This window comes from Narcine bancroftii, chromosome 1 (assembly GCF_036971445.1).
Source record: "Narcine bancroftii isolate sNarBan1 chromosome 1, sNarBan1.hap1, whole genome shotgun sequence".
Classification (NCBI taxonomy): domain Eukaryota; kingdom Metazoa; phylum Chordata; class Chondrichthyes; order Torpediniformes; family Narcinidae; genus Narcine; species Narcine bancroftii.
This window is the reverse complement of record NC_091469.1, coordinates 486,533,795-486,558,163: the sequence shown is the minus strand read 5'-3', so window position 1 is coordinate 486,558,163 and position 24,369 is coordinate 486,533,795. Positions and strand designations below refer to the sequence as shown.

Sequence of the window (24,369 nt, the reverse complement as noted above, 5' to 3'; positions counted from 1 at the left end):
TCATATAGACCAATATCTTTACTTAACACAGATTATAAGATAATAGCTAAACTATTAGCAAACAGATTAGCCGACTATGTACCAAAAATAGTAAATCTAGACCAAACTGGATTTATTAAAAAAAGACGAACAACAGACAATATTTGTAAATTTATTAACTTAATTCATGCTCCAACAGAGAAGGCCTCTGACAGAGTAGAATGGAATTATTTATTCAAAATACTACAAAAATTCAGTTTACCAGAGAAGTATATTAATTGGATTAAAGCATTATATAAGGGACCATTGGCGAAAGTGACAGTAAATGGATATATATGAAAGCAATTTAACTTAAGCAGATCAACAAGGCAGGGATGCCCACTATCATCCTTATTGTTCGCATTAGCTATAGAACCACTAGCAGAATTGATAAGAACAGAAAATAAAATAAAAGGGATAAAAATAAAAGACAAGGAATATAAAATCAGTTTATTTGCAGATGACGTTATAGTATACTTAACAGAACCAGAAATATCAATAAAAGAATTACATAAGAAATTGAAGGAATATGAAGTGTCGGGTTACAAGATTAACGCAAATAAAAGTGAAGCAATGCCAATGAATAATGCAGATTTCTCAAAATTTAAGAAAGAATCACCATTCAGATGGCGAATGCAAGCAATACGATACCTAGGTATACAAATAAATAAAAACCTCGGCCATCTATATAAACTCAATTATTATCCACTAATGAAAAAAATTACAGGACGACTTAGAGCATTGGAAAGACTTACCACTAACACTAATAGGAAGGATAAACTGTATTAAAATGAACATTTTCCCAAGGATACAATACCTATTTCATGCATTGCCAATACACTTGTCAGAGAAATTCTTCAAGGAGTTAAAGAAAATAATAAGGAAATTTTTATGGAAAGGGGGGAAACCGAGGATAGCACTAGATAAATTAACAGAATGGTATAAACAAGGAGGCTTACAAACTATTATAGAGCCGCACAATTAAGATACCTATCAGATTTTTATCAAACAAGGGAAAAGCCAGATTGGACTAGATTAGAACTAGATAAAATAGGGGAGAAGATACCTGAACATATATTATATGAATGGGATGAAAAATTGGTACAACGTAGGAATTCTCCAGTATTACATCATCTGCTCAATATTTGGAAGAAAGGAATAAAACAAATTACCAATTACCAAAACTAATACTGACGCAAAATCAACTAATCCCTTTTACAATAGATAATCTTTCCTTTAGAGAATGGGAGAAAAAAGGAATCAAAAGAATAGAAAATTGCTTTTCAGGAAATAAATTACTATCCTTTGAACAAATGAAGGATAAATATAATATAACTCAAGATACAGTGTTGGCATACTACCAACTGAAATCCTACTTGAAGGACAAATTGGGAAGCAGTCTGAGGTTACCAGAGGGAAGTAATTTTGAATATGTGATTACAGACACAATGATAATTAAAAAATTTATAACAAATATGTATATTAAACTGCAAGAAAAGGAGAATGAGGAAACAAATGGTAAAACTAAACAAAAATGGGAACAAGATTTAAACATAAAGATAAAGAAGGAAACATGGGAGAAGTTATGGAACTATGAGAAATACAATAAACACGAGGTTATGTATGATACAATATAACTGGATACACAGGCTATACATTACACCTCAAAAGTTAAATAAATGGGACCCAACAGTATCTGACAGATGTTTTCATTGTAAAAAGGAAATGGGAACAACAATTCATGCAATCTGGACGTGTGAGAAAGTGAAAAAATTTTGGGAAGATCTAAACCAGATATTAAATAAAATCACAGAACGCAATATACCAAAAAACCGAGAGATCTTCCTCCTAAGTAACATAAAAAACAAAGAATTTGGACTTGATTTGGATGGTGCACAAAAAAGATTTGTTAGGATAGCCTTAGCTGCAGCAAAAAAATGTATTATGTCAGCCTGGAAATTAGAAGATAACTTGAGAATACAACAATGGTATATAGAAATGAATAAATGTATTCCATTAGAAAAAATAACATATAATTTAAGAAATAATATTACAATATTTGAACAAATATGGGAGCCTTACATGAAACACAATAGAGAAAACCTACCGGGGACATCTACCACCTAAAATGACAGAAGGAGAAGGAAATGAAAAGAATTGACTCAGTGGAATTTCTTGTTTATTTTTATTGAGTGACAACATTGTTTGACGGGTTTAATGTATCTTAGATTCTGTACTTTAAATGAATGGGAGTGGAGGTAGGGAGGGTGGGATGGGAAGAGGGGGGGGAGAAAACGACACTATATATTTGAAAAGAAAAATATATGTATCTTGATCAATGTGGTTTATAGTGTGAAAAATTTAAAAAAATTTAAAAATGTACACATGTAAACAAATAAAGAAATGTAAGCAAACTGACTGTGCAAAGGTACAAAGGTACAAAGGTAAGAGTCTTTAAAAAAAAAAAGATGAGTACACTAAAGAGAGAAATGTTAACAAAGAAAGAAGTCTGCAATACAGAAAAAATGTGTTCAATAATAAATAATATCAGAGTCCTGAAATGTGTCTCTGATGGATTTTGTCGTTGAGGAGTCTGATGGTGGAGGGGGAGCAGCTGTTCCTGAACCTGGTGGTGCGAGTCTTGTTGACCCGATACAGTACATCTCTCCTGATAGCAGCAATGAGAACAGAGCATGACCTGGGAGGTGTGGAACCTTGATGATTGCTGCTGCGCTCCGACGACAGCATTCCCTGTGACAGGGCTGACACTCAGAGGTATTGGTGGCCTCATACCAGACCATGATGCAGCACACTTTCCATGGCACATCTGTGGAAGTTTGCCAAGTTTTTTGATGTCATACCGTATCTTGCACTTACTTAATAAAGTTTAAACTAAATCTTTGGACTTGCTTTTTGGATCATGATTGCTGTGAACCTCTGTTCAACCACAAGTCCGGTTCCTGTGGTGCAAATTATAATTCCTTTGTTGATCTCAGAGAACATAGCTCCATAGCTGTAACTCTTCAAAGTAGAACATGAGATGGGAGAGCCGTCACGAATGAGAATAAAGGAGCTGCTGTTGTTTGTTTTGTGTCCCAACAGGGTCTACGCAAACCAAGTGCAGATGAGATCAGACATGCCACCAATGCTGTCTTCTGCCCTTCCATGTTTGGGAGCTCTCTGGAAGAGATCATGAACATGCAGGATGAACACTATTCAGACCGGCAGCTGCCCTGGGTACAAACCCGTCTCTCAGAGGAGGTGCTGAAACTCAACGGAGCGGAGACTGAAGGCATCTTCAGGTAACTCTTCTCAGTCAATATTAACTCCCCCTTGCGCTGTCTGGTAACTGTCAACCCTCCATTGGATCTTATTCACTTGGACATTTCCCATCACTTTGTCCAGGTTAAGGCAGGGACCAGAGGAGGTCATTCACCCTCCTGAGTCTGCTCCATCACTCAATCATGAACTGATCCATTTTCCCCACTCAGCTCCACTCCCTGGCCTTCTCCCCGGAACCTTTGATGCCCTGGCTAATCAAGATCCACTCGATCTCTGCCTTAAATACACCCAATGTCTGTGTTTCTCTGTTTTAAAGTCTGCTCCAATTCAATTAGATCATGAACGTCCAGTGTGGTATAAGATCCAGACGACTGCTATTGAGCTCAGGCTGCCACAGTTTTCTGTAGAGATTGTAGCACCGTAGTCAAGAGTAATAGCTTTGCTGATTTTTGTTGAACCGATCAAGAGTTGTTGGAACACCTTGGATAATGTTCCAATTAGCCTCTTCCAACTCCTCTCCTTTGAACCCAATCATTACTCCAATTCACTGGCCAGGCTAGTGCAATAATTGTCTGAGATGAGAAACAAAAGAATATGAGTGAAAAAGAGCTGACTACATTTTCCAACACCCATTTATAATCAACAAACATCTCATGTGTTTGATCTTCAGACTTACTCAGCAGGTATATTACTCCGGTTTCAGAAATCTATAATTTCACAAAATTGTGCTTAATATGTAAGAACATGTCTATTCTCGACGCAGCCTCCTCAACATCAGTGAGATTGGATGCAGACCAGGACATCGTTTCACTCTCCATTCCCACATCGATATGTCTGTCCAAACCATGGTCACCCACAAATTGGAGGAATACCTTCTAATCTGTCTGAATTCTCTCTCAAACCTGGCAGTATTAACATCTACTTCTCCGATTTCCATCAACCACCTCCCCCAAGTCTCAATCTTTCCCTATCCCTCTGTCTCCTTTCCTCCAGCTCTCTGTCCCCTCCCCTTCTCTCTCCTATCAGACAGGCCTCAACCAAAGTCTTATACAACTTTATCATAACATCCCAACTCCTGTACTCAGTACTTTGATTTATTAAGGCAAAAGCTCTCTTTACAATCCTGTCCACCTGTGACGCCATTTTCAGGGAATTATGTATCTGTATTCCCAGATCCCTCTGTTCTAACACACTCCTCAGTGCCCAAACATTTATGCTGTATGTCCTTTCTTGGTCTGTCCTTCCAAAATGCAAAACCTCACACTTGTCTGCATTAAATTCCATCTGCCATTTTTCAGCCCATTTTTCCAACTGGTCCAGATCCCTCTGCAAGTTTTGAAAGTCTTCTTCACCGTCCATAACGCCTCCAATCTTAGTGTCATCTGCAAATTTGCTGATCCAATTTACCACATTATCAACCAGATCACTGATATAGATGACAAATTATAATGGTCCCTGCACTGATCCCTGAGGCCCACCACTAGTCACAGGTCTCCAGTCTGAGAAGCAATCATCCACCACTGCTCTCTGGCTTCTCCTGTCCAGCCATTGTAGACTATTATACTACTTGTGTAATTGTCAACCCCCCCCCCCCTATTTTTAGGCCAAAAACCTACTACTTTTCATATGCAAAAGTCAACCACCATACTTTTGGCCCCATCCGCCCACCCTCTGGAGCTTCCAACGCCTCATCTGTGGACTCTCGCCTGGACCCCAACCCTTTGACCATGGACTCTGCTTAGGGACCAGCTGCCTGCCCATCTGAGCTCCTGATGCTCCAACAGCAGATTCTTACATCATCCCCAGTCGCCTGCCCGCTGGAGCTCCTGACGCCCCCAACTGTGGACTCTCATCTAGGCCCCAGCTGCCCGCCGACCTATCAGAGGTCCCAACTCCTTGAGCACAGACTTACCACCTGGTCCAGGCTGCCCACTCATTTGAGCTCCCAGTACCCCGAACATTGCAGGTACTTACCACAGTCAAAAGTAGTATGCCCGTAATAGTCGACCTGCTAAATTTTACCCTAATATTTGGTCCACAAAATTCGACTATTACATGCGTACATATGGCAGCTGGTTTTTTACTTTAGGTAGGGTGGACAAAACTGTTCACAGCACTCCAGTCTTAGCAATCTCACCAAGGCCCTATAGAACATCTTCACTTCCATCTCCAAATCCCCTTATACCATCTCACACTTTACCTGTGTGAAGGCCTTCAAATTTAAGTTCATTTATCATCTGATTGTATTAGTACAACCCAACGAAACAGCGATCTCGTCTGCACATATACACAGAACCTATATATATGTCTTGTATACATATTGTACATTAAATATTATATATAAATAAATAAAAGAGTCACAGGGAGTTGTTTTAGGCATTCAGCATTCTCACTGCTCGTGGGAAGAAGCAGTTCCTCAGCCTGGTGGTTCTGGTTCTGATATTTCTGAGTCTTTTCCCCATTGGGAGTAGCTGGAAGATGCTGCGTGCAGGGTGGTAGGGGCCTTCCCAGATTTTGCGAGCTCTCTAAACAATGATCGCAGTTAAATCACATACCATCACTGCCAATCTTTCTCCATTTTAAAGATATTTTCTTTTCTGTTGCATCCAACCAGAATGGTTGACCTCACCTTTTTTCACATTATTTTGCATCTGCCAGATTTTTTGCCCACGAACTCAGCTTGTCTCTAACCCCTTGTAGCTGATTTACATCCCACTCAGGTTGTGGAAAGTCACCAGCGCCCAGCTCCTGTATCAGCACCTTAGCTGGTGCATTACTTCCATCTCCAAATCCCCTTATACCATCTCACACTTCACCTGTGTGAAGGCCTTCAAATTCAAGTTTATTTATCATCTGATTGTATTAATACAACCCAACAAATCAGTGATCTCGTCTGCACATATACACAGACGAGAACCACCTTAGAGTGGTTCGTCCACATTGTCTGATAATGTAGAGATGGGTGGGAATGCAAGACAGTTTTGTGTCATTGTAAAATTATTATTAAATAGTTTTAGGTATCCTCAGCTAAATTGCTCAGATAGATTGTAAATAGTTGGGGCTTGTCAAATCTGTCAGCTCCCTGCTAGTCACAGCTTGCCAGGCTGAGGAAGATCCATTTATTCTCACTCTTTCTGGAGCTACCAATTTTTAACCCATATTACTCCAACTCTGACCGTGCTAATCAACGATCTGTGTTGTAACTTCTTAACGACCAAAAGGAACTTCTTAATTCAGAAGTTAATTGCAGAGGGAAACAGACGATCATTGGATATGTTTAAAAATGAGTGATGAAATTTTGGGCACTGAGTCAAGCGATGTGGGGAAAGGAAATGAAAGCAATGTTTATTTCAGAGTTGAGACCTGATCTTGACATGAGACCTGGAAAAAAAAATGAAAGCTGCTGTAACGGCAGGGCTGCCCACAGTGCAGACCCAGGAGAGTGGAGACACAGCACTGCTCTAAAGGGTTTATCTGCTGGTCCTAATGCCAGCAGCTGCATACAGGCTCGAAATGGCCTGTTAAAGGAGCTGACAGTGTTTGTAAGTAAAATCCTGCATTACCTTGGGGTTTGTGCCCAAGACGGTGACGCCTGTACTGGGCAGCAGCCATAAGGGGTTGCAAACACTGAGGGAGCAGCAGACACAAGGAATAAGAAGACCACCCTCAGTTTGAGAAGGAAATGCAGAGGAGGTGGCTCTACGGGACGGTGACCACAGCAGCGGACCAACCTGAGGCTCAGTGTCTGCTGAGGGGACCATACAGGCTGCGGGCCACTTTCATTTAGGGGACCTGCATAGTTGGTAGGGTGCTGGAGACTGGCTCGTGGCAACCAGGTATCAAAGCCAGGATTCAAGAGGGTGGTGAGGGCAAGAAGGGTTTCCCAAAGGGGCTCTGGAGTTAAGGGCTTCCTGATCAAGTCAGAGGTTTGGATCTGGAGCTCGGGTTGCCGATGGATCAAACAGGAGTGACTGCAGAGGCTGCAGGAGCACTGGAGGCTGAAAGAACTGTCATTTGCTTCTCTTACTGCAAGGATGCCAGGAGACACTAATGGCAACCCTTTGTCTGCCTTACGGCAGGCCAAAAGCTATTTTGTGTAATATTACATTCCGTACTATTACATGATGGCAGACCATCATATTCACAGATTGCTCTCGCACAATAAATTACATGCTTCCAAGAGGAGAGGGGAATTTAAAGAGATGTGCAGAACAATCTTTTGGACACAGAGAGCCTGGAACAGGCTGCCAGAAATAATGGTGGAAGCAGATACAATGGTTGAGTTTAAGAGGCTTCAAGATAGACATGTGAATGTGCAGGGGATGGAGGGACATCCATCAGGCAGCAAAGGTTTGGTTTTGTTTGGCATCTTGTACAGCATGAACATTGTGGCCGAAAGGCCTATTCCTGTACTGCATTCTAAGTCAAAACAAGTTCAAGGGGTGATTTGGGCAATGATTTTTGAAATTAATTGTAGAAACCCTTCTATTCAGCTCACATGTTTGATGCACCTTCTCCAGGCAATGATGTACCTAACTCCCACTCTTCCCTGGACTGCTTGACAACACTTGATCAGTCAAACCATCATTTCCCCGTCCACAAATTTTAAAATCAAAGTTTTCAACATTAGTCAAAAAAGTACAGTGCTGCCTCCATGGGTCACACACTTCACGGTATTCCCCCCGCCGGTGTTAATTGGGTGTAGTTATCATGACTGTGCAAAAGGAGACAGGGAATGGAGAGTCGACGGGGTAAAAGGGGTGGATGGGTTTTAATCAAAAGCCAGAGAGGTCGATTTTAATGCCATCTGTTTGGAGGGTTCTCAGTCAGAAGATGAGGTATTGTTCCTCCAAATTATGGGTGATTTTAGTCTGGCATTACAAGACCACGGACAAACATGTCAGCAATTGAAATTGGTGGTCACTGGGAGATCCATGCTGTTCCTTGACCACTCCAACCTCCCCATTAATCGTCCCCTTGGCACCTACCTCCCTGTGACCGCAGGAGATGCCCCACTTGCGCCCACACCACCTCCCTCAGCACCATTCGGGGCTCCAAACAGTCCTTCCGAGTGAAGCGACTTTTCACTTGCGAATCTGCAGGAGTTGTCTGCTGCATCTGGTGCTCCCTCTGTGGTCTCCTCTACATCAGAGAGACTGGACACAGACTGGGAGAGCACTTCGTTGAGCACCTCGGCTCTGTCCACCGCAATAGCGCGGATCTCCTAGTGGCCGCCCATTTCTATTTCCCTTCCCTTGCTGACATGTCTGTCCATGGTCTCATGCACTGCCAGACTGAGGCCCCACCCATAAATTGAAGGAACAATACCTCATCTTCTGACTGGGCCCCTCCAACTGGATGGCTTTTCTGGCTTTGTTAAAAAACTTCCCCCATCCCCTTATTCCCCTGTCGTCTCTCCATTCCCTGTCACCTTTCGCACAGATATGATCAATTCTACCTAGTCCCTTATTACATCCAATGAGCACCTTTTGTTGGTCTGGATTCCTCCCCCATGGTTTGAATTCTGAGACTTTCTGACATCTCCGGCCTCCGCCTTTTCTGATTTTTCCTTGAAGACGGGATCAGGCCCGAAATGTCAGCGATAGATCTTTGCCTCCTATAAATGCTGAAAAGACCAGCTGAGAGCATTCTGGCTTGGTGGCATCACTGTCTGGTATAGAGGTACCAACGCTCAGGACAAGAGAAAACTCCAGAGGGGTTGTTGACTCGGCCTGCGACATCACGGACACCAGTCTTCACTCCATCGAGGACATCAACATGAGAAAGCAGCCTCTATCCTCAAAGGGCCCCACCACCCAGGCCATGCCCTCTTCACTCTGCTGCCATCGGGGAAAAAGGTGCAGAAGGCTGAAGACTCAGCAGCTCAAGGACAGCTGCTTCCCCTCTGCCATCAGACTCTTGAATGATCAAAGAACCAAAGACACTGGCCTTACTTTGACTTTTCACACAATACTTTTTTTTATATTTTTATTTATATTTTCACACTACTTTTTTTTATATTTTGAACGATGGTTTTATATAAACTGTGACGCTGCTGTAAAGCAATGAATTTCGTGACTTGTTTATGTCAATAAATTCTGATTCTGATTATGGTCCTTCCTAGTCCCCAATGACCTGCATCTGGACCCTATCCCTCCATTTCCCACCTCCCGCCCATCCATGTACCTATCCATATTTTTCTTAAATCTTAAAATCAAGCCCATATTCACCACTTCAGCTGGCAGCTGATTCCATACTCTCATCACCCTCTGCACGATGAAGATCCCCCGAAACATCTCACCATTCATCCTTAACCCATGTCCTCTAGTTCTTGTCTCACCCAACCTCAGCCGGTACCCCTCCTACTCAGCCTTCCAGAGAGGACTGATAAAGATGGAAATCACCTCAAATCATGACGTGAAATGTCCAGCCCTGCACTGGTACATCAGACTTCCTTTGGTAATATTTTGGCTCTGAATCAGGCTGCATTTGTTGGTTGGGGAAGAAGGGGAGATCATTTGACGAAGTGTGTTGCACGTGGGCAGTTGTTCACTGACAAAAGGATCCGAATGCAATTAGCAGTTTTACTGAGATCTGTGTGCCCCGTCTCTCTGCAGGGTCCCTGGGGACATCGATGAGGTTAATGCTCTCAAGTTGCAAGTGGATCAGTGGGTTATCCCCCAAGGGCTGACGGACCCCCATGTTCCAGGTAACACCACATTTCTGTATAACTGCCCATCGTAGTTCAGGGCAGCTAGTTTTGGAGAGTTCAAACTCTTGTCACCTGCTTATAATTGAACATGGATCTTCGAGTTGGTACAGGTCAGCGTTAGTGCCACAGCCGTTGTCCCATGTCTCCATCAAGTTCCTTCCTTCAAAGATTTTTACATATTGGCAGCAGGAGGTTCCTGGTATTCCGAAGACTTGAACTACTGATCCAGGGAAGACGAATTCAGATTCTTCATTTCAATTTGCTTAATTAAATAATCTGGAATAAAAAAGTTCTCTTAATAATTTTGATCAAGAACTCACATTTGTCCAACAATTAGGAAAATTATTTTTTGCCCACTAAAACCAACACAGACCACAAAGGGATCGTTTCTGCCAAATCGGTCACCCTCGGCCTCGAGCAAAGTAATGAAGGAAACTTTTCGAACGTTGAAAGGCGTGGACAGAGTAGATGTAGAAAGGTTGTTTCCCATGGTGGGAGAGTCTAGGACAAGAGGGCACGACTTCAGGGTTGGAGGCTGTCCGCTTCGAACTGCGAGTGGCACTGTTAGCGCGATGCTATTACAGCGTCAGTGACCTGGGTTCAAATCTGGCGCTGTAAGGAGTTTGTACATTTTACCCATGTCTGCATGGGTTTCCTCCAGGCACTCCCACCCTTCAAAATCTAGGGGGGTTGTAGGTTAATTGGGTTATTTGGGCAGCATGGGATCATGGGCTAGAAGGGCCTGTTACTGTTGTATATATATACATTTTTAAAAGGTCTTTAGCCAGAGGGCGATAAACTGTGGAATTTGTTGCCACAGGGAGTGGGGAGGCCAGGTAATTGGGTGTATTTGAGGCAGAGATTGATAGGTTCTTGATTAGCCAGGGCATCAAAGGTTATGAGGAGAAGGCCAGCCAGTGGGGCTGAGTGGGGGAATGGATCAGCTCATGGTTGAATGGCGGACTTTGATGGGCTGAATGGCCCATTTCTGCTCCTCTGTCTTCTGGAAGTTAGTGACTGTGCTGTTACCGGTAACCTGCTCACTCGCACTCAGTTCTTCCAGGAGCAGGCCTCGTCGTAACATGATGACAGAGAGCAGTTCTGGAGGAGAATTGTGAGAACAGTGGGGAGAATAGTAAAACGGGTAAGTGGGAAGATGTATGGCAGCTGCAATTAAACATGGCTCAATGTGAGGTGATCCTCTTTGGTTTGAAAAGCAAAAGAACTGCCAATTATCTGAATAGCTAACAGGAGCACGCTGAGAACACAGCCCTGATGCGAATAGTGCCAGAAGGCTAAGTACCACAGGACTTAGATGTAAGCTCGTCACTGAAAGCAAGCGTTCAGATGCAACAGATAAACAGGGAAATCGGCAGAAGCTGAACTGAAGTGCAACCGGAGGAACAACACCTGATATGCTGTCTCAGTAGACTGTTTCTTTGGCTTGGCTTCGCGGACAAAGATTTATGGAGGGGGTAAATGTCCACGTCAGCTGCAGGCTCGTTTGTGGCTGACAAGTCCGATGCGGGACAGGCAGACACGGTTGCAGCGGTTGCAGGGGAAAATTGGTGGGTTGGGGTTGGGTGTTGGGTTTTTCTTCCTTTGCCTTTTGTCAGTAAGGTGGGCTCTGCGGTCTTCTTCAAAGGAGGCTGCTGCCCGCCAAACTGTGAGGCGCCAAGATGCACGGTTTGAGGCGATATCAGCCCACTGGCGGTGGTCAATGTGGCAGTCCTTGTACCTTTTCTTTGCTGCACCTCTGTCACGGTGGCCAGTGGAGAGCTCACCATATAACACTGTAACCAGACAGTATTAACATTGACCTCCGATTTCTATTAACCTCACTCCCCCTCCTCGAATCTCTCTCTTTCCCTATCCTTTTGACTCCAGTTCCCCACCCCCTTCCCTTCCTTCTCCTAACCCATTATAGCCTTCTGCCCCCCACTTTAGTTTTTCTAACTTCCACCTATATTCACCTCTTACCTGTAATCCTGTGCTTCTAATCTTTCCTCTCCTCTTCCTACCTTACTCCACCTTTTTCAGGCAACTGTCTGTTTCTTTTTCTTATACCTGATGAAGGGCCCAGGCCCGAATCGTTGGTTACCTTTCATTTCCTATATGCGCTGCATGACCCACTGAGTTTCTCCAGCACATTTGTATATTGTTCAGATGCAACAAGGAGTTAAGAAAACAAAAGGTTGCAAGAGGACTTGAGCAGTGGAGCAAGGAGATCTTGCTACAGCAGGATGGGGTTTTAGATTAGCCAGGGGAGAAGGCCACACAATGAGGCAGCTTATGATTAAATGGCAGGGCAGACTCAGTGGGCTGAATGGCCTATTTCTGCTCCAATGTCTTCTGGTCTCATAGGAGTCCATGACTGTGCTGTCACCAGTAACCTGTTCACTCGCACACAGTTCTTCCATCCGGCTTTTTATTTTCTATGCAGTTTTTGTCTCCTTATCATAGGAATGTAGCAGCCCGCTATCTGGTAAGTGAACCGGCACTCAAAATGGCAGAAAGCCCGCGCACACTAAAGGCCTTCACGGGCCAGGAGCCTGCATGGCGTGAACCACGGCCAAGCAAAGGCCAGCTTGCCAGTGACGACACATCCGCCTGCAGTAGCGGGAAAATGGGGCCCAGTGGTGGGAAGCTGGGACTTTAAAAGCAGGGCTGGGGAGATCAATAAATCAGCCTTGACTTCACTCACACCCTTATGTGTGTCGTTCTTCTTTCACTCTGCAGTAGCACCTCGCTACATTGGTGTCCCCGACTGGTCCGAACGGAATTTGGATCTGAAAATGACCAATCCGTCCATGCTCCACGCAGTTTTGCTAAAACTGCCAACATTCTGGACATCGCAACCACAGGTGTGGTTCGAACAGGCAGAAGCTCAATCGTAACTGCACCAGATCTCCACCGATTCCACAAAGTACTACTATGTGGTGAGCTCGCTAGCCCAGGACACTGCAGCGAGGGTCATTGATTTCCTCCAGCAGTCTCCAGAACAGGGCAAATATGAGGCCCTGAAAGAGCTATTAACGCGCACTTTTGGGCCCTCAAGGCGCGTGCACTGCCTGTTTGCTGCACGTGGTTGGCCTGGGGGACAGGGCTCCATCCGTCCTCATGAGCGAGATGCTAGCTCTGGCCGAGGGGCACAAGCCTTGCCTGCTCTTTGAGCAGATTTTTCTGGAGCAACTGCCTGAGGACGTCCAACTGCTGTTGGCTGATGAGGACGTCAGCGACCCCCTGAAAGTCGTGCTCTGGAGAGCAAAGGGGGACAACAGCGCATCGGTAGAGCAAGTCGCTAGGCCCCGCACGCAGCGACCAATGAGGCTGCATCCGACGACGGAAAGGCAAGTGGGCTCTCCTGATGCACAATACTGTTTCTACCACCAACAGTGGGGTACAGAGACCCTCCGATGCCACCCCCCACTGCACATTTCAGGGAAACGTAATGAGCCATTATCATACCCACACTCCTGTTCGGCTCCGAATCATGGGTCCTCTACCGGCATCACCTACGGCTCCTAGAACGCTTCCACCAGCGTTGTCTCCGCTCCATCCTCAACATTCATTGGAGCGCTTTCATCCCTAACGTCGAAGTACTCGAGATGGCAGAGGTCGACAGCATCGAGTCCACGCTGCTGAAGATCCAGCTGCGCTGGGTGGGTCACGTCTCCAGAATGGAGGACCATCGCCTTCCCAAGATCGTGTTATATGGCGAGCTCTCCACTGGCCACCGTGACAGAGGTGCACCAAAGAAAAGGTACAAGGACTGCCTAAAGAAATCTCTTGGTGCCTGCCACATTGACCACCGCCAGTGGGCTGATATTGCCTCAAACCGTGCATCTTGGTGCCTCACAGTTCGGCAGGCAGCAACCTCCTTTGAAGAAGACTGCAGAGCCCACCTCACTGACAAAAGGCAAAGGAGGAAAAACCCAACACCCAACCCCAACCAACCAATATTCCCCTGCAACCGCTGCAACCGTGTCTGCCTGTCCCGCATCGGACTTGTCAGCCACAAACGAGCCTGCAGCTGATGTGGACATTTACCCCCTCCATAAATCTTCGTCCGCGAAGCCAAGCCAAAGAATGGCTACCCATGACTGATGGACAGGGCGGCTGGCCCTGACGTGAGCCTCTTGTACATCTGGAATACTTTCTCAGGTCAGCGTTTCCTGGTGGACACCGGGGCAGAGGTCAGCATACTCCCCCCCCCTCAGCCTACAACACCTATAACAGGAAGTTGGGCCTCGCCCTGAGGGGAGCGAACAGCAGCAGCATCCAAACTTTCGGCACCCACTTCACTTCAGCAATAGCTGCTTGTCGTGGACCTTCACAACCACTCCTGGGTGCAGACCTTCTCCTGGCACACTGCCTACTGGTAGACTTGAAAGGGTGGCAGTTGGTACACGCCAGGACATTCCAAATGTTTTCCTTGGGCGAGGCAAAGCTACCAAAACCCCACCCTGACTCAATCAATGAATTCCCCCACATCCTAGCAGAACTCCCCTCCATAGTGGCGCCACATTTCACCTCAACCGAGCCCAAGCTCAGGGTGAGGCACCACATTCTTGGGCCTCTGATTCAGGCCAGGGCACGCCGCTTCCCCCCAGAAAAGCTCAACCTCACCAAGAAAGAGTTCAAGAAGATGGAGGAGTGGGGATTGTGCAGCGCTCCAACAGCCCCTGGGCCTTTCTGCTGCAGGTGGTGCCCAAGGCAGCAGGAGGCTAGAGACCATGTGGAGACTACCGTCACCTGAACGAGGCCACCATGCCAAACATATCCTGTACCGCATATACAGGATTTCACAGCAAATCTACAGGGGGCCCACATATTCTCCAAAGTCAACCTCGTCCAGGGCTATCACCAGATTCCTGTCCACCCAGATGACATCCCAAAGACCGGCCCCTTCAGCCTGTTTGGCCTATTTGAGTTCCTGAGGATGCCCTTAGGACTCAAAAACACAGCTGATGGATGCGGTTGGACGGGATCTCAAGTTCGCATTCATCTACCTGGATGACATCTTGGCCGCAACCACAAGGAGTACGCAGCCCACCTGCGACAGTTATGCACCAGCCTGAGCAACTTTGGCCTAACAATCAACCTTGCCAAATACCAATTTGGGCTCAAAACCATTGACTTCCTGAGCCACAGGATTAATAGGCAAGGTATAGAGCAACACTGCTGCCAGAAAAGGTAGAGGCTGCTAGGCACTTCACCAAACCTCACATGGTGAAGGGCCTACAAGAATTTGCCAGTATGATCAACTTCTACCTCCGTTTCATACCAGCAGCCCGCATCATGCGCCCCCATTCACATTAATGGCAGAGAAGAAGAAAGAAATTTCCTGGGACAAGGAATCATCGGCGGCCTTCGAGAAAGCGAAGGAGGCACTAGCCAATGCCACATTGCTAGTACACCCCAGGACTGACGCCTCGACAGCCCTCACGGTGGACGCATCCAGCACGGTGGTCAGAGGAGTGCTAGAACATTTGGTCTAGGGACAATGGCAGCTTCTGGCTTTCTTCAGCAGGCACCTTTGTCCACCTGAGCTTAAATACAGCACCTTTGATACTGATACTTCCACTACCTTATGGAAGGAAGACAATTCAAAGATTTTACAGACCATAAACCACTGAATTTTGCATTTAATAAAATGTCAGACCTCTGGTCAGCTCAATAGCAGAGGCACCTGACATATATGTCAGAATACACCAGCGACGTCAAGCACATAGCTGGGTAAACCAACGAGGTGGTCGATGCTTTATCACGACCAATGGTGCAAAGCATACAGACCCTGTCCCAGGGGATAGATTATACGGCCGTGGCAGAAACGCAGCAGGTGGACCCAAAGATACCCCCAGTTGTTCGAGGCGGCATGAAGAAAGTTCAGCCACATACACATTGGCATTGTGGGACCACTGCCAGTGTCCTGTGGAGCATGATACCTACTGACATTGGTTGATCGCTTCACAAGATGGCCGGAAGCAGTCCCACAGAAAGAGACAACAACGGAGACCTGCTCCAGAGTCCTGATAAACACTTGGGTGGCAAGGTTACCGCCTCAAATCGGCACACCTAGATGCAAACCAACCAGTCAGCACACAGCCACCACATCACAGGGGCAGGCCGCCCAAGCCAAGGCAGACCACAACCAATGATAACCGTGTCTGCATCGCCGTTTCTGGGGGGGGGGGGTGGGGGCAAGAAAGGGGGGGTGGGTCATGTAACAGCCCACTACCTGGCAAGCGAACCGGCACTCAAAATGGCGGACTAACACGAAAGCCCAGAAAGTCTGCAAACACACATGGGCTTCACGGGCCAGGAGCCTGCATGACGGGAACCATGGCCAAGCAAAGGCCAGCTCGCCGGTGACGTCACATCCGCCCACAGCAGCGGGAAAATCGGGCCCAGTGGCGGGAAGCTGGGTCTCTAAAAGAATGGCTGGAGAGCTCATGTGTGTGTGTGTGTGTGTGTGTGTGTGTGTGTGTGTGTGTGTGTGTGTGTGTGTGTGTGTGTGTGTGTGTGTGTGTGTGTGTGTGTGTGTAGTGTGTGTGTGTGTGTGTGTGTGTGTGTGTGTGTGTGTCTCTCTCTCATTCTTCTCCCACTCTGCAGTAGCGCCTCACTACAGGAAGAAATTTTCTTCCCATAAACAGTCCCAGCCTGAACATTGACTGACCATTTCTATCCCTGGATTGCTGCCTCCCCCACTGAGTCCCTTCAGTTTCTCATTGTTTACGCAGGGAAGGCAAGCTGGACTAATTCCTGACAGTACTGACGTACAAGGAAATTGGTCAGTTTGCCATTATTCACTGGAGAACTATTAGTCGACCCGAAACATCTTTTGCCTCCATAGATGCAGCTGGTCCCACTGAGTTCTTCCAGTAGTCTGTCTTTGTTCCAGATTCCAGCATCTGCTTTGTCTGTCTTCAAGGCATGCCCTGGTATATGGTCTCACCTCAAAATGTCAAGATTTGTGAGTCAGATTCAGGTTATATTTTGCTCCCTTTGCCTGCATGAATCAAACGTGGAATAAGACCATAGATCAGAGATAATAGCAGGCAGAACTTCTCTGTAACTCCTGTGGGGACTGTGCCTTCAAACAAGGGGGTGGGGGGGGGGGGGGGGGGGTAGATGTGATGATGGCAAAGAAACGAGGGAGAGTGGGAAGCAGACCAGAATAGATTGTATTGAATGACAATCACTCAGAGACCAGCAGCAGCTGTGTTGAAAATAGGATGCTTATCATTGTCTGGCTGCAAGAGAGGAGACCAGGACATGCTAACAAATGGCATGACATTACATTACATTTCTTTGTTGTCATTCTAACAAATTAAATATAAGGCACCTTTTGGCATGCAGTGTCCCGTGGGACACTATTAGCGCAGAAAGGAGTTGCTTAAGCATTTGAAGACATGAACTAACTGTTCTGCGCAATGCTGTAATTAGTGAGGAAGCTGATTAGAATTCATGCCGTGCTTTTCATTCTTGCTTCTGCAATAACTCTTTAGGTCCCAGAGAAGATTTTTCTTTCTTGTCTCGCACTGTCTGCAGTTTTGGTCATCTCCCTGCAGGAAAGATTATCAATAAGATAGAAAGAGGATGTGGCCCAGACTTCAGGAACTGAGTTACAGGGAAAGGTTAAATAGGTTAGGACTTTATTCCCTGGAGCGTAGAAGAATGAGGAGGAGATTTGATAGAGGTATTTAAAATGATGAGGGGTGTAGACAGAGTAAATGTAGGCAGGGTTTTTTCACTAAGGTTAAGTGAGACACAAACCAGAGGACATAGGTAAAAATACAACGCTGGAGAAACTCAGCAGGTCAAACTGTACTTTATCTTTGGCTTGGCTTCGCGGACGAAGATTTATGGAGGGGGTAAAAAGTCCACGTCAGCTGCAGGCTCGTTTGTGGCTGACCAGTCCGATGCGGGACAGGCAGACACGATTGCAGCGGTTGCAAGGGAAAATTGGTTGGTTGGGGTTGGGTGTTGGGTTTTTCCTCCTTTGCCTTTTGTCAGTGAGGTAGGCTCTACAGTCTTCTTCAAAGGAGGCTGCTGCCCGCCAAACTGTGAGGCGCCAAGATGCACGGTTTGAGGCGTTATCAGCCCACTGGCGGTGGTCAATGTGGCAGGCACCAAGAGATTTCTTTAGGCAGTCCTTGTACCTTTTCTTTGGTGCACCTCTGTCACGGTGGCCAGTGGAGAGCTCGCCATATAATACGATCTTGGGAAGGCGATGGTCCTCCATTCTGGAGACGTGACCCATCCAGCGCAGCTGGATCTTCAGCAGCGTGGACTCGATGCTGTCGACCTCTGCCATCTCGAGTACCTCGACGTTAGGGGTGTGAGCGCTCCAATGGATGTTGAGGATGGAGCGGAGACAACGCTGGTGGAAGCGTTCTAGGAGCCGTAGGTGGTGCCGGTAGAGGACCCATGATTCGGAGCCGAACAGGAGTGTGGGTATGACAACGGCTCTGTATACGCTTATCTTTGTGAGGTTTTTCAGTTGGTTGTTTTTCCAGACTCTTTTGTGTAGTCTTCCAAAGGCGCTATTTGCCTTGGCGAGTCTGTTGTCTATCTCATTGTCGATCCTTGCATCTGATGAAATGGTGCAGCCGAGATAGGTAAACTGGTTGACCGTTTTGAGTTTTGTGTGCCCGATGGAGATGTGGGGGGGCTGGTAGTCATGGTGGGGAGCTGGCTGATGGAGGACCTCAGTTTTCTTCAGGCTGACTTCCAGGCCAAACATTTTGGCAGTTTCCGCAAAGCAGGACGTCAAGCGCTGAAGAGCTGGCTCTTCAGCACTGTACTTTATATTGCAAAGATAAAGATACAGAACCAACGTTCAGATGATACATAACCTTCACCTAAAAGGTGAATCAATGAAGTGCTCAAACCTGAAACATTGGTCCTGTATCTTTATCTTTGTATACTGTTTGACCTGCTGAGTTTCTCCAGCGTTGTGATTTTTACTTCGGCCACTGTGTCAGCAGACTTTCGTGTTTCACGGGGGGGGGGCATGGGTTAAGGGTGAAAGGGAAGAAATTTAGGGGAAACTTCTTCACACAGGGAGTGGTAGGAGTGTGGAATGAGCTGCCATCTGAAGTTGTGAAAGTGGACCCAATTTCAACATTTAAGAAAACTTTGGACAGGTACATGGATGAGAAAGGTATGGAGAGATATGGTATGGGTGCAAATCAGTGGGACAAGGCCCCATTACTGACCAACACATCAGCTTCATACCTTCCCTTTTCTACAAGATTGGCTTTGCTCCAAGGCAACAAAAAGGAACAGTTCTCATGCAGAAACAGGAGTGGGCGGTTTAGGGCGGCTTCAATCTCGTAGTTCAGAGACCGTAGAGATAGGGGCTTGATTCCTTGTGATGTGGAATGACTGTCAGACCACAGCCATCACACTGTCTTGGTAGATTTGGGTCCTATACAATGGTACCAAGATCCACAACAATTGGAGCAGTAGAAATCAGAGGAGGGACAAGCCATTCAGGCCCTCAACCCTGTTCTCTCATTCACTAGACCATAGATGATGATTTATCTGGTTCTATTTGCCTATGTTTGGCTCTTATCCCTCCAACCTTTCCCTATTGTCTTACCTGTCTAAATGTCTCTTGAATATTACAATTGTCGGTGCTAATACCACTTCCTCTGGAAGCTCGTTGCATACACGCTCCACCCTCTGTGTGAAGAAGGTGCTCCTCAGATCCTTATAAATCATTCTCCTCTCACTTTAAATCTCTGCCCTCTATTTTATACTCTCCTCCTCTGGAGAAATGACTATCTATATTGCTTCTGATTTTATGCATCTCTGTCAGGTCACCCATCATCTTCCAGGGGAAAAATGTCTCAGCCTACCCAGTGTCTTCTTACAATTCAAGCCCTTCAATATCTGCAACATCCTTGGGAACCTTTTCTGCATCCTTTCCCACCTTAATGATATCCGTCCTCTGATTGAGCAAGAACACAAGTGCGTGCAAAGTATAAGTGTGGACTCAGCAACATCTTTTGCAATTCTAACCAGGCATCCCAACTCCTGTGTTCAATGTCCCTGCCAAGGAAGGCAAGTGTGTTAAATGCCTTCATCACTAACTTCGTCAAGTTTATTGTCATCCGATTGAATTGTATACAACCCGACCAAACATAACACACATACAGACAATAAATACATATGAAGGACAAACACTTTATTAAAACAAATAAATAAATGTTGTTTCATGAATGTGAGAGTCTCGGTTGGTTCGTGTGAGCCGTTCCTTTGATCGTTCAGCGTTCTCACTGCCCGTGGGAAGAAGCTGTTCCTCAACCTGGTGGTGCTAGCTCTGATCCTCCTGGATCTCTTCCCCAACAGGAGCAGCTGAAAGATTTTGTGTGCAGGGTGGAAGGGGTCCTCAATAATTTTGCATGCCCTCTTCATACAACGATCTCGGTAGATCACATCGATTGCATGGGGGGGGGGGGGGGGTAGGGGAGGGATTTGTCTACTTTTGACCTCACATGTGCACACTTTAGTCTCTCTGTTCCACAGCGCTCTCCCAGGCCCTACCATTCGCTGCCATCTGAATTCCCAAAATGCATCACCTCACACTTCTCCAAATTAAATTCTATCAGCCACTCCTTGGCCCACTTCCCAGGGTGATCTAGATCCTGTTTTAATTTGTAACAACGTTCTCCTATACCACCAATATAGGTGACAGCTGCAAACTTATTAACCATGTAACTACATCTTTAATACAGATAACATGCAACAGTGGACCCAGCACTGAATCAAATTGGACAGTTCACCCTGGACGTCACGTGATTTCACCTCCCAGAGTAACCTGCTATGTGGGACTTTGCAAACAACCTTGCTGATGCCCATTTATACAAAGTTCTGCCAGCTCCATCTCATGCCCTCTTTTCACCTGCATGCTTTCCCCATGAAGTGTACCGCTATACTGCTTATACTCACCAAGGGATTTGCTGGATTAAGGTTACTGATATTTAAAATCCACCTCCTTTTCCCGAACAGATCCCTCGTCAATCAAGATTCCCTAAGCTGGCCAGCCTTGCCTTGCCTGAACTCTTGAGGGCTCGCCTTTGAAAGTCTCTCCTTCTTGCTCCATTTTAGGACCTTAACGTTTGGAGCAATCCTATCTTTCTCCAGAACTATTTTGGAATAGTTATGTAAGATTTGAAAGGGGTTTCTGTGATTAATTGAAAATTGTGCAGTCTTTCTGTCTGATCCATACCTCATGTACTTATGGATAATTTGAATTAACCATTTGGACACCTTGTCCCAGTTTTCTGGGACTACCAACAAGCACATATACTCTGAGACTGGTTTTCTATGTGGTCTCAGTTTTACATTGTCCTGGTTTTATACTGTACTCTAAAGCTTTACCCATGGACCCAGTCTGGAGTATATACAATGAAAGGTTAAAAATGGCCAGAGTCCAAAGGGTTAATAGTTATTTTGTTGATGCCAATAGGCCTTTCTTTATCTCTCTGCCAATTATTTTTGAGCTCCAGGGATTTATTTTGGTTGCATTAAAGATGTCACAATAAATGCAGGTTTTGCTATTGCTGTTCAAAGGGTATTGAATGGTTCATTTCAGCCAAACACTGAAAGGACAGGAAACATTCTGTTTATGAACAGGACTGATGCCAGTAGGTAGAATAGGTTTTCTCCATCACACAGGATTCTAGATGTGCCCCACACAAACATGCTGAGGAAACTCAGCAGGTCACACACCATCTATAGGGAGTAAAGGGCAACGTTTCAGGCCTGGGCCTTTCATCAAGGTGCGAGCAAGAAGCAGGCAGGCACCTGAATAAAAAATGTTGGGAGAGGAGAGGAGGGAGAAAGGGGCAGGGGAAGAAGCACAGACAAACAGGTGGGAGAGAGGAAGAGAAGTGATGGGGGAGGAGGGAGCTCACTAAATGGAGAGGGAAAGGAAGGGGATGGGGTACTGGAGGAAGGGAGACTTGGGGGAGGGGTTTGACGGAAGTTGGAGAAGTCGATGATAATGCTGTCTGGTTGGAGAGTGCCCAGATGGAACATTAGGTGGTGTTCCTATTACCTCTCATCATTTATCTCTTCTTCGCTCCCACCTTTATCCATCTATGACCCTGCCCCTCCTCCCTCCTCTCCTCCATCTCCCCCACCGTTTTATTCAGACACCTGCCTGGTTTTTCCTCATACCTTGACAAAGGCCTCAGGCCCAAGCCATTGGTTATGCTTGACTTCCACTGCATGACCTGCTGAATTTCTCCAGCATCTTTGTGTATTGTTCTACAATCACAGCGTCTGCAAACTTTCCTGTTTAACACCAAACATGAGATTCTGGTTTCATTTCAATTCCTGCAAATTCTGCTGTGGAATTGCATCAAGGTACGTGTAGGAGCATTGCATCAGAAACCTGTTCATGTCAGAGGGGTCTCTTTACGTATAACTTCAATTGATGTGTTTTATTAAAGGAAAAAACATCCAACAATGTTTAGAATTGGATCAATTGCAATCCTGCTTCAGGACTCTTTGAATATGAAGTCTGAACTAGTTTATTTTAATTTAGACATACAGCACAGTAACAGGCCCTTTCGGCCCTCCAGCTCGTGTTATCCAATTACACCCAATTGACCTACAACCCCCAGTATGTTTTTGAACACGTGGGGGAAAACCAGAGCACCTGGAGGGAAACAGGGAGAATATGCAAACTCCTTACAGACAGCACGTGATTCGGACCCTGGCCCCAGTTGCTGGTGCGGTAACCACCGCTAATCATGTTGTCTGAAGATCTTTTATTGGGGGACAGGCAGACCCTGGTATCTGTAAACAGCTGAAGCTGCCAAAATCTGAAATCAGGCTGACATGGAATTTCCTCTCCCTTCTCTTCCTCCATATTTTATACTTCCTGACAGCCTCCTTGTTGAAACTGTGGTATCGTGAACTAGAGGATCCTCTCATCCCTCACGAGTTTTACGAGCAGTCCATCACCCACTACGAAAACCCGGAGGCAGCCATTGCAGTTGTCCACTCACTGCCCAAGCTCAACCGGCTGGTCCTCGGCTACCTCATCCGCTTTCTACAGGTACGGTAGTTCAAGTTCACGTTTATTATCATCTGATTGTACAAGTACAACTCTGGCGGTTCTCAACCTTTTTCGGTCAAAGGCCCACCTGGCTTCCGGCCAAACATGCCATGGCCCACTAGTGGCAATGACCGATCAATATTTTCCAAAGGGAGCTCTGTAAAAAACACATCTTCATCTAATTTAAAATATTTTATTTAACATTTTTAAAGTCCCACATGGGAACAAGCCATGGACAACTGGTTGAGTACCAGTGAACTAAATGAAACAGTGTTCCCCAGTCCTCGTCAAAAACATGCAAACACACATTACAAACAATTAATAAGCTGCATGTGTATACATATATTACAAATAAATAAACAAATAGTAGAGTCTTAGAGATAACAATCGTTACACTGAGTTTATTGTCATACACATTGTACAGTGAGCATATGCACTGACATTCCTACTTGCTGCTGTTGAACAGGTGCTTGTAAACAAATACTCCATGATAATAAACTTAATTGAATGAGAAAAGAGCTATAAATACATTAGACAGAAAGAAATTAAATATTCACAGAGATCCTAGTGCAAAAAAAGTGAAGCAACAGTCTTACCCAAAAAGTGTTGTTACAGCAGTGTAGACTGTCCTTTTGTGGTGTCAGAGCAGACCCTGATCAGTGCAACAAGGGGAGATTCAAGAGTCTATTAGCTGTTGGAAAGAAACTGTTCTTGAACCTAGAAGGGCTGGTCTTCAGGCTTCTGTATCTTCTGCCTGAAGGGAGCAGTGAGAAGAGGTGGTGACCAGGGTGGTGGGGGTCCTTTATGATGTCAGCTGCCTCCTTGAGGCAGTGCCTCCCATGGATGTCTTCCACGGATGGGAGGTCGGACCCTGTAATGGACCTGGCTGTGTTTGTCCAACTGTTCCACCCCATCACTTGACACATGCCTAAAATGACCACTCGCTCATGTTGTCCTAAAAACCCCATCACTCATTTGCACTGAAAACACAGAAATGCTGGAGGAACTCAGCAGGTTATGCAGCGTCCATAATACTGTATTACAGACGTTTTGAGCCTGAGTCCTTCTTCGAGGTATAAGCTAAAAGCAGGTAGACACCTGAATAAAAAAAGTTGGGGGAGAAGGGAAGAAAGGACAAGGGGAGGAGCACAGGTCAATAGGCAAAAGTGCTGATTGGACATGGATAGGAGGGCAGGAGAGGGAAGGTGAGAATTGAGAATTGATCGAGGGAGGGGGGTTGCCTCTTACTGTTACATCATAAAGGTAAAGGAAAAGG

At 45.8% G+C, this 24,369-nt stretch overlaps 1 protein-coding gene and 1 long non-coding RNA gene across 5 annotated transcripts in view; one reads left to right on the top strand and one right to left on the bottom strand.

Annotated features, from left to right (window-relative positions):
• Positions 1-24,369, top strand: part of arhgap39 (Rho GTPase activating protein 39) — a 579,720-nt gene that overhangs the window by 553,357 nt on the left and 1,994 nt on the right. For all 4 annotated transcript variants that reach the window (XM_069914962.1, XM_069914964.1, XM_069914963.1 and 1 more), the window contains 3 exons: positions 3,121-3,320; positions 9,918-10,009; positions 22,924-23,093. In XM_069914962.1, the coding sequence (XP_069771063.1) occupies positions 3,121-3,320; positions 9,918-10,009; positions 22,924-23,093 (462 nt within the window). The remainder of the gene's footprint in view (positions 1-3,120; positions 3,321-9,917; positions 10,010-22,923; positions 23,094-24,369) is intronic.
• On the bottom strand, positions 2,132-24,292 carry LOC138751954 (uncharacterized). Its single transcript, XR_011350287.1, has 3 exons — positions 23,690-24,292; positions 10,085-10,288; positions 2,132-3,872 (listed from the first exon to the last, which is right to left on the bottom strand). It is a non-coding gene; the product is annotated as an uncharacterized lncRNA (long non-coding RNA).